The 10,865-nt window shown below is 39.2% G+C and overlaps 1 protein-coding gene across 1 annotated transcript; it reads left to right on the top strand.

Moving 5' to 3' along the window:
- Positions 1 to 9,071: 9,071 nt before the first annotated feature.
- LOC123796236 (olfactory receptor-like protein OLF4) lies at positions 9,072 to 10,004 on the top strand. The gene has a single exon (XM_045803647.1). It carries the CDS (start codon positions 9,072 to 9,074, stop codon positions 10,002 to 10,004), a length of 933 nt encoding a protein of 310 aa, XP_045659603.1.
- The last annotated feature ends 861 nt before the right edge of the window (positions 10,005 to 10,865 follow it).

The following is a 10,865-nucleotide window of genomic DNA, read 5'->3' as shown; positions in this document are numbered from 1 at the left end:
TGAAGAACCTGCATAATGGTTTCCACAGTGGCTAAACTAGCTTGCATTCCCACCAACAGTGCCCAAGAAAAAAAAAAGCCCTTTTTCTCCATGTCCTCACCAACACTTGTTGTTTCTTGTTTTTTGTATTTTAGCCATTCTGACAGGTGTGAGGTGATATCTCATTGCAGTTTTGATTTGCATTTCCTGATGATGAGTGATGTTGAGCAGCTTTTCATGTCCCTCTTGGCCATTTGTAGGTCTTCTTTAGAGAAATGTCTATTCAGGTCCTCTGCCCATTTTTAAATTCAATTGATTGGCTTTTTTGGTGTCAGGTTGTAGGAGTTCTTTTAGTATTTTAGATATTAACCCCTTGTCAGATATATCATTTGCACATATCTTCTCCCATTCAATAGGTTGTATTTTTTAGTATATCTTGAAATCTGGTGTTGTGATAACTCCAGCTCTGTTCTTCTTTCTCAGGATTGCTTTGGCTATTCAGGGTCTTCTGTGTTTCCATACAAATTTTAGTGTTCTTTGTTCTAGTTTTGTGAAAACTGCTAATTGAATTTTGATGGGGATTGCATTAAATCTGTAGATTGCTTTGGGTAATATAGACATTTTCACAATATTAATTCCTCCAATCCATGAGCATGGTATATGTTTCCATTTGTTTATGTCATCCTCAATTTCTTTCCTCAATGTCTTATAGTTTTGGGGGTACAGGCCTTTGGTTTAATTTATTCCTAAGTATTTTATTCTGTTTGGTGCAATTGAAAATGGTGTTTTTAATTTTTTTTCTTTCTGCTACTTGTTACAGTATAGAAATGCTACTGATTTCTAGGTTTTGATTTTGTAACTTAAGCTTTACTGAATTCATTTATTAATTCTAGTGGTTCTTTGGAAGACTCTTTAGGATTTTCTATGCAAATCATATTATCTACAAATAGTGATAGTTTAACTTCTTCTTTTCCAATATGGATGCCCCTTATTCCTCTCCTTGTCTGATTGCTATTACTAGGACTTCCAGTACTATGTTGAATAAAAGTGGTGAGAGTGGGCACCTTTGTCTTGTTCCTGGTGTTAGGGGAAAAGCTCTCAGTCTTTCACCAATGAGTATGAAGTTAGCTATGAGATTTTCATATATAGCCTTTATTATGTTGAGGTATATTCCATCTATCCCTACTTTGTTCAGAGTTTCTTATCATTAATGAATTTTAAATCTTCTCAAATGTTTTTCTGCATCTATTAAGATGGTCATATGCTCTTTCGCCTTCATTTTGTTGATGTTGTGTATGACAGTATTGTTTTGCAAATATTGAAACATCCTCACATCCCTGAAAAAAATCCCACCTGATCATGGGGAATGATCTTTTTTATATATTGTTATACGTGGTTTGCTAATATTTTGTTGAGGTTTTTTGCGTCTATCTTCATCAGGGGTGTTGGCCTGTAGTCTTCTTTTTTTGTGGTGTCTCAGTCTGGTTCTGGTATCGAGGTAGGTCTGGCTTCATACAATGTATTTGAAAGCTTTTCTTTCTCTTCTGTTTTTTGGAATAGTTTGAGAAGAATAGGTATTAACTATTTTTTAAATGTCTGGTATACTTCACCTGTGAATCCATGTGGTCCTGAACTTGTACTTTTGGGTAGTTTGTTGATTACCAATTCAGTCTTGTTTCTTATAATTGAACTGTTCAGATTCTCTATTTCTTCCTGGCTCTGTTGTTGGATTCTATGTTTCCAAGACTTCATCCATTTCTTCTAGATTGTCCAATTTGTTGGCATAAAAGTTTTCAGAGTGATCTATTATACTTCTTTGTATATCTGTGGCATCAGTTGTTACTTCTGCTTTCTCATTTTTTTTTAATTTGTGCTGTTTCTGTTTTTTTTCTGCATGAGTGTGGCTAAGGGTTTGTCAATTTTGTTTAACTTTTCAAAGAAATAGCTCTTGGTTTCATTGATTTTTTTCTGTTGCTTCTTTTAGTCTCTGTGTCATGTATTTCTGCTCTGATCTTTATTATTTCCTTTCTTTTACTCATATTGGGCTTTGTTTGTTCTATGAGAAACAGTACTTTGAGTATAAAATCAGTACCTGATAGTGATTTAGAGCAGGAATACCAAATGTGAATTGGCTTAATTTAATTTCATTGGTCCTACATCCATATAGACAATTTGCTTTCTTTCTAGTTAGAAGAGATATCTTCCATCCCTGTTTGGTGTGAATCAGCTATACCAGTGTTCTATATCCTACCCTCAGCCATGCTCCATCAGAGTTTTTCCTTTTAACTATATCGTTGAAGGTTAATTATATATAATAAACTGCACCTATTTAAAGTATATAGTTTGACACTTATAGTGAGCACAGTACACCAAAGAGATGTGGGTTGAATCACTATGTTGAACACCTGGAACTAATGTACCATAGTATGTCAATTATACTTCAGTAAAAAAATTAAATAAATTATTCAGTTTGGTGCATTAAAGGAGTCATACAAAATTTAGGAGCACATTCGGAATGATTCCTTTTGTATGTGATTCCAGAAAGTGCACAATAAGTTTTAACTATTTTATTCTGTAACTTATTAAAATTTAGTTGCCCTGAGCCTGTTTTCTTATTTTTAAAGATAAAATGGGATAATTAAACTAATTTCAGAAGAATACTATGGGAATAAACAAATGTGTGGTCATATTTTGTAGATCCCTAAGAAAGTGTTCAATGATAAGGGGTATGATAGACGTGTGTGTGTGTGTGTGTGTGTGTGTGTGTGTGTGTGTTTATACACATTTTTCTTTAAAGAAAACATGGGAGCTCATATGCATACACACCGACTCATTATGAGGTGATGTTTCAAGTCTCTTGTAAACCAGAGAGAAAGGGGGAGATGATAAGAATGAAAAGAACGAGCATTTGGATTAACATAAAAGTAAAAGTAGGTAAAAATTTAGAGCCAAAATTTCAGATAGAACAAGTGTCCTTAATGATTCGATTTTTCTACCTTAGTGCCTGCAAGTCAGAAAGGCTCATTGCATAAGAGATTATCTGTACTGGCTATTGGCGTTGAAAAACTCCAAAATGACTTCAAATTTATTTTTCCACTTAAGGTAGGATTTCTATACTGAATACCCTTATCCAAGAGAATGTAAATCAATAAGATCCAAGACTGAATTAATTTCCCTTGAACAAAGTGTTATTGGATAAATGTCTGGATTAGATTTTTATTGTGGTTGCAATAAATTACCAGGCTGCTGCCTTAAAACAAATCAACTTATTTTCTGATAGTTCTGGAAGTCAGAAGTCTGAAATAGGTCTCCCTGGGCTAAAATCACGCTGTCTGTAAAGAAGAGTTCAGCCTGAAGGTCTGGGGGAGAATAGGTTTTCTTGCCTATTCCAGCTTTAGAGCCACCTATACTCCCTGACTCATGTGCCCTCCCTTTGTCTTCAAAGGCAGCAACATAGCAACTCAAAATCTCTCTCTGACTGCAAGTCTTCTGCCTTCCACTTCCACATTTGGAGGACCCTTCTGATCTATTGAGCTACCTGGATAATCCAGTACCTGGGTAACTTTACCCTAGTGTCAGCTGACCAGTAATGTTAATACCATCTGCAACCTTTATTCTCCCTTGTCATTACACAAGACATATCCAGAGATTCTGTAGATTAAGATGTGGAGGTATTTGGGAGACATTATTCTGCTACTAAAAGTCTTTTTCAGGGTATATTTCATGTCAACTCAGGGGACCTCGCTTTGAAGAATCAAACACAGAAGTTATTTCAGACTCCAGGATGAATACTTAGACTTTTCATTCAAAACCACACATGAAGAGGAACACATGGCTCATTTATTAACATCACCCCAAAGTTATAAAGGGTAAAATAAATCATCAACTAAATGAATTCAATATCATCTCAAGGTTAAGGGAAAGTGCAAGGAGTTTAGACCTCTGGAAGGCAGGCAAGTTCATGATAAAGAGGAATACAAAACTGGATTCACCTGACTTCTACTCTTGTCTCCCAGGAACAGAGTCTCAGCAGGAAAAGTTTCCTTTCTGTCCAGACCAGTGGCCCATGGGGAATGAAGTGCTCCGAGGTGGGAGTAACAATGGAAACAGCGCCTAGTGAGCAGACACAGGGAGCTGTAAATATCTCCTCTGCTTCAGAACGTGAGCATGTGAATCCTTGGACTGGCCGGGACATAGTTGTTATTTTTGTGTTCCTAAGTCTGGCTGGGGGACCCATGCTTCACTGCTTCCTGCTGTCCTGTCTGGGAACAAAGCTTTGGTCTCCGTCATCAACCATCCAGGGAGGAATTCAGACCTCCACACAGAGACCTTCATCTTATAGACCCCACCAGGTGAGTCTTAAAGTTCACCAGGTATTTCAGGAAAGGATCAGAGAGAATGGAAGCTGAGAACTTTTACCTGAGGTCACCTGAGACTAGGTAGACTCATCTATAAGAAATTTATGTAATGTGTTCAAAAGAGAAGTGCCCTTTGGACTCAGCAATACAGGCATCATTGTTGATAATACGTGGTGGAAATGGAAGTCCAGTTGGATGTGACAGAGAAAGGAAATCGGGAGACATAAAGTGGTTCCAGTGAAAAGAGAACATATCCGAAGGGTTTGCAGCTGAGAGGAGCAGGAAAACAGAGTATTGGGCTTGCAGATGTGTGCAGTGAACTTCTTAAGATGTGGTGTTTTTTGGCATGTTCTGTATTTAGAGAAAGACCCAGAACCATGCAGGTAGCCAGTCACTTGCAACAACAGTTCTTGAGACATACATTTCTCGGCATCTTCTCTCACACTGAGTATTCAGATGAAAAAATGTATTTAATATGCAAATAGGGGTATGCTAAGTAACTTTACTTTGTAATACTTCATTACCAAGAGGTGTGGACATGATGAAGACGTTTGTGAGGTGGAGGAAAACCTCAGCCAAATCCCTTCACCAGTGAGAATCACTTATTTACTCACAGGAAGTAACTGTATTGTAAGCGTTTATTTATACTATCACCATCTGCCACCCTAGGAGGACGGGTGCTGCTATCCCCACTACCTGACTACGGATTTTCATATTTGGATTGGATTGGTTGTCTCTCCCAAGTTCAAACAGCTTATATGTGGTCTATCTGACATTCAAAACCTGGGCTTTTTTGTTTTTGTTTTTGTTTTGTTTTGTTTTGTTTTGTTTTGTTTATTATATTATGTTAGTCACCATACAGTACATCCCCGGTTTCCGATGTAAAGTTCGATGATTCATTAGTTGCGTATAACACCCAGTGCACCATGCAATACGTGCCTTCCTTACTACCCATCACCAGTCTATCCCATTCCCCCACCCCCTCCCCTCTGAAGCCCTCAGTTTGTTTCTCATAGTCCACAGTCTCTCATGTTTCATCCCCCCTTCTGATTACCCCCCCTTTCTTTATCCCTTTCTTCCCCTACCAGATAATGCTAAGTGAAATAAGTCAAGCAGAGAATGACAATTATCATATGATTTCTCTCATCTGTGGAACATAAGAACTAGGAAGATCGGTAGGGGAAAACCTGGTTTTCTAATTCCAAAAGTTTTCCATTTAAAATCATTTGGAAGGTGTTTCCTATTTCATCTTTAAAAATCCCCTTCTGTTTTCATACACTGCGTATTTTCTGTTGTAAATTGCAGGTTTATTCCCTTTGCACATTGTTCTAGAGGGATATTCAATCAGTAGAGTGTCTTGACATCATAAGAACACCACTCATTTCTTATTTTTATACACTCTTCTTTTTCTGCATTGTTAATCATTCTGGGCATCAGGGACTGTGGACTGGGGCTGGAAAGCTGCCAGAACCAGGGAAAATTTCTGTTCATCACAGTCTCTGAGTGACCTCCTGAGCTTATTAGAGCTCTTTTACCCTTTGTGTCCATTTCTTTTCTCTGTGTTTTTGGAACTGTTTTTTTTTTTTTTATATATTTCTTTAAACACAGGACACAAGATGATTGTATTAAAATGAAGCCCACGTTTCCATGTCCTTGGGAGATTTGCTAAGTAGAATTTAAGTGCTCTTTACACACTCTTCTGGGTAAAGGTAATCTCATGTTGACTGCTGGCCTACTACCATTTCTTTCAACATTATTGTGGCTGCAGGTGAGAAAAACATGGTAGTAATGCAGTGCCAGGAGGTCAGAGTTCAGTGTGTGTGTGTGTGTGTGTGTGTGTGTGTGTGTGTGTGTGTGTGTGTTGTGGGGCATGAGCAGTCCTCACGCAATGGTACCCGAGTTCATATACTCCAATATGTGACCCTTAAATGCAGACTGTTAACCAACAGATGGAAATAAGGAAGGGATCCATCTCTATTCACAGAATACCTTTGAACACAATTAATAAGATGCAAAGAACACCATGTGAAGGAAGGACTCCCTATGTCTTGAAGTCCCATCAGTGGCAGGAAAGCCCCCTTGGTCCTCAACATTCTCTGCCACCACCTCTCCTCTCTCTCCTCTTGCTCGTTCCCTCACCGCACTGACTGCATGTTGAGATCTGCAGATCTTCAGTAAGTGCCTTCTGCGGGGCCTTTGCTCTGCTGTCCCTGCAGGGCACACACCTCCCCCAGATATCCTCCTGCCTCCTGCTCAGTCTTTCTGGAACCTCTGTTAAAATGTCACCAATGACTAGTATCTAGACTATATAAAGAACTCTCAAAGCTCCACAGTTAAAAAAAAAAAAAAGCATCCAATTAGAAAAGGGAATAAAAAACACACTTCACAGAAGAAGATATACAGGTGGCAAACAAGCACTGAAAAGATGTTCATTAGCCATCAGGGAAATGCAAAGTAAAGCTATAATATCATTATATAGCCATTGGAAAGGCTGAAATTAAAAAAAAATAGTGACCTCATCAAATATAGTTATGGGCAACATGACGGATTCTCCTGTTACGGAAATGTATTGTATCTTGACTGTGTCATTGTCAGGACCCTTGTGATACTGTACTATATAGGTTTGCAAGATGTTATCACTGGGGGCAACTGGGTAAAGGGTACACAAAATCTCTCTGTATTATTTCTTACAACTACTTGTGAATCTTCTAGTATCTCAAAATAAGAGTTTAAGTTTGAAAATGTCCCTTATCCATACCTCTGAATTTAATAAATTTGCTTTAAGATAAAAAAAAAAAGGCACCTTCTTTACAGGTCTTCCTGAAATCCTATTAAAACTTAGTACCCTCACCAGCCACTCTTCTGCATACTGACCTTTTTTTCCCTTCATAATACCTGTCACTATCTAACATGGTATATGATTTCTTATTTTTTTAGTATATTCTTTCTTCATCATTAGATTGTTGGATTTTTTTTTCTCCAAGGTTTTATTTAAATCTCAATTTGCTAAAATATGGAACAATATTAGTTTCAGGGGTAGAACTTAGTGATTCAACACTTCCGTACAACACCAGGTGCTCATCACTGCAAGTGCCCTCCTTCATCCCCATCATTATTTTCACCCAGCCCCCCGCCACCTCCCTCTGGAAACCCTCAGTTTGTTCACAGTTAAGAGTCTGTTTCCTGGTTTGCCTCTCTTTTTTCCCCAACTGTTTTCATTCGTTTTGCTTCTTGAACTCCACACTTGAGTGAAATCTTATGGTGTTTGTCTTTCTCTGAATGACTTATTTCAGTTAGCATAACACACTCTGTCCACATCATTGCAAATGGCAAGATTTCATTCTTTCTGGTGGCTGAGTAATATTTCATTTTGTATACCACATCTGTATCCATTCATCAGTTATGGACATTTGGGTTCTCTCCAGAGGTTGGCTGTTGTTGACATTGCTGCTATAAATATCAGGGTGCATGTAACCCTTCAAATTAGTATTTTTGTGTCCCCTGGGTAAATACCTAGTAGTGCAACCTTCAGAATGAGAGAAGATATTTGCAAGTGACGTATCTGATAAAGGATTAGTATGCAAAATCTATAAAGAACTTATTAAACTCAACACCCAAAAAAACAAACAATCCAGTTAGAAATGGGCAGAATAGACATTTTTCCAAGAATATACAGATGGCCAACAGACACATGAAAAGCAGCTCAACATCACTCATCATCAGGGAAATACACACCAAAACTACAATGAGATACCACCTCACACCAGTCGGAATGCCTAAATTAACAACACAGGAAGCAACAGGTGTTAGTGAGGATGGGGAGAAAAGGGAAGCCTCTTGCAATGTTGGTGGGAATGCAAACCGGTGCAGCCCCTCAGAAAACAGTATGGAGTTTCCTCAAAAAGTTAAAAGTAGAGCTACCTGTGATCCAGCAATTGCGCTGCTAGGTATTCACCCAACGAATACAAAAATGCTACTCAAAGGGATATGCTCCCAAATCTTTTTAGCAGCATTGTCTACAATAGCCAAACTATGGAAACAACCCAAGAGTCCATCAATAGATGAATGGATAAACAAGATGTGATAGATATATGTGTGTATGTATGTGTATATATGTGTGTGTGTATCTGTATATATACATACTGTGTAATATTATTCATTCATAAAACAAAATGAAATCATGCCATTTGCAATGACATGGATGGAGCTAGAGTGTGTTATGTTAAGCGAATGAAGTCAGTCAGAGAAAGACAAATACCATACAATTTCAGCCATATGTGGAATTTAAGAAACAAAACAAATAAGCAAAGGAGTAAAAAACAGAGAAAGAGAGACAAACAAGAAACAGACTCTTAAGTGCAGAAAACACACTGCTGGTTACCAGAAGAGACTTGGTGGGGGGATGGGTGAAACAGGTGATGGGGATGAAAAAGAACACTTGTGATGTGTGTTGTATGGAGTATTCAATCACTATATTGCCCACGTGAAACAAATATTACACGGTAGGAAAATTACCTGGAATTTAAATAAAAAAATAAAAAATTGTTGGGCCGGTGATGGGTATTAAGGAGGGCACGTATTTCATGGTGCACTGAGTGTTACATGCAAGTAATGAATCATGGAACATTACATCAAAAACTAGGGGTGTACTGTATGCTGACTAACATTACATAAAAAAAATTATTATTAAAAAATTATTATGTTATTTTATTTCTTTGTAGTCTCCACCACTACATGGAAAAATACAACAACACACGAATTTCAGAGTTTGTTCTTCTGGGATTATCAGAGGAGCCAGAACTGCAGCCCCTCATATTTGGGCTTTTCCTCTCCATGTACCTGATCACTGTGTTTGGAAACCTGCTCCTCCTCCTGGCCGTCATCTCTGACTCCCATCTCTACACCCCCATGTACTTCTTCCTGGCCAACCTGTCCTTTGTAGACATCTGTTTCACCTCCACCACCGTCCCTAAGATGCTGCTGAACATCCAGACTCAGAGCAAAGTCATAACCTACGTTGGCTACATCACTCAGATGTACTTTTACCTACTGTTTGCAAGCTGGGATGACTTTCTCCTGATGGTGATGGCCTATGACCGCTTCCTGGCCATCTGTCACCCACTGCACTACACAGTCATCATGAACCCCCGGCTCTGTGGACTGCTGGTTCTGGTGTTCTGGATCATCAGTGTTCTGAATTCCTTATTACAGAGCTTAATGGTGTTGCGGCTGACCTTCTGTACAGGCATAGAAATCCCCCAATTTTTCTGTGAACTCAATCAGGTAGTCGAGCACGCCTGTTCTGACACCTTTGTTAATAACATTGTCTTGTATTTTGCAGCTGTGCTATTGGGTGGTGCTCCCCTGGCTGGGATCATTTACTCTTATTCTAAGATAGTTTCCTCCATACTTGGGATCTCATCAGCTCAGGGCAAGTATAAAGCATTTTCCACCTGTGCATCTCACCTCTCCATTGTCTCCTTATTTTATTGTACAATCCTAGGAGTGTACCTTAACTCTGCTGCTCCCCAGAGCTCCCACGCAAGTGCAGTGGCCTCGGTGATGTACACTGTGGTCACGCCCATGCTGAACCCCTTCATCTACAGCCTGAGGAACAGAGACATAAAAAGGGCTCTGAAAAGAATCACTGGAGTTCCAGTGATATAAGGGCCATTTTCCTGGGGCTGAAGAAGCACCGATGATTGCAGGGCTCGCAGCCTCAGAGCCAGGAACTACTATTCTTTGATCAGGTTGTGGAAGTAGAAGTTGCTCCTTCTATATATTTTCTGGAATTTCTATTTGTTTGAATTCAACTTTTCCATACATTTAAGTAACTCACTTTGTTAAGTGTCTGCTCCAATACACAGACGGTTTCCCTTTTGTCCATTTTCATACATTCCTAACGTTTTCCTCAACCTTGGAACTCAAATGCCTGGAAATTTCTATATCTTACATAGGACATGTTGGATTTCTTAACAATACTTCATTTCAAATGACTTATACCATGTCACGTAAATTTTCCCTAGATTTCCTGAGAATAATTATGAGCTGTACTCTTCATATGGAAGAAGGTACACTTGGCCACTAAGCCAATCACATGACTTTATTGTACAGGAAAATACAAAAGCCCGGGTTTCCCCTTGAGACTTCATTCTTTCTGCATCACTACCTTCACTCCTCTTCCTGAGAATGTGAACATTGTTCCCTCTATGTCTCAGGCTCCTGACAGGGATGCTCAGGCTAGGAAAGCCTGGGCACGCCCTGCGCCCTGTGCTTGTGGACATTCCCACAGATGCTTCCCTGACCAGAGCCTCTGCTGTGGCTGCACCAGCCCTTGGGTTCTCGTTGTGACTGCAAGACACACCTCAGAAATACCCATCAGAGACTCTATCAAAACCAGCTTTACTCTTCACAGGTCCTGGAGGGCACAGGGGATCCCAAAGGTCATTCAAGGCAGTCTCAAAGGGGGAGAGAGAGACTTTGAGAGGAGAGAGAGAGTGCCACGTAGGAATCAATCTTTATTAGGGT

Source organism: Ursus americanus, chromosome 14 (genome assembly GCF_024610735.1).
Source record: "Ursus americanus isolate L20-20 chromosome 14, mUrsAme1.1.p, whole genome shotgun sequence".
NCBI classification, from domain to species: Eukaryota; Metazoa; Chordata; class Mammalia; order Carnivora; family Ursidae; genus Ursus; species Ursus americanus.
Note: the sequence above shows the minus strand (reverse complement) of the source record. Positions and strands in the feature narration are given on the sequence as shown.

Excerpts from the sequence above, each read along its gene's own strand:
- LOC123796236 (XM_045803647.1), top strand. The coding sequence starts at position 9,072 with ATGGAAAAATACAACAACACACGAATTTCAGAGTTTGTTCTTCTGGGA.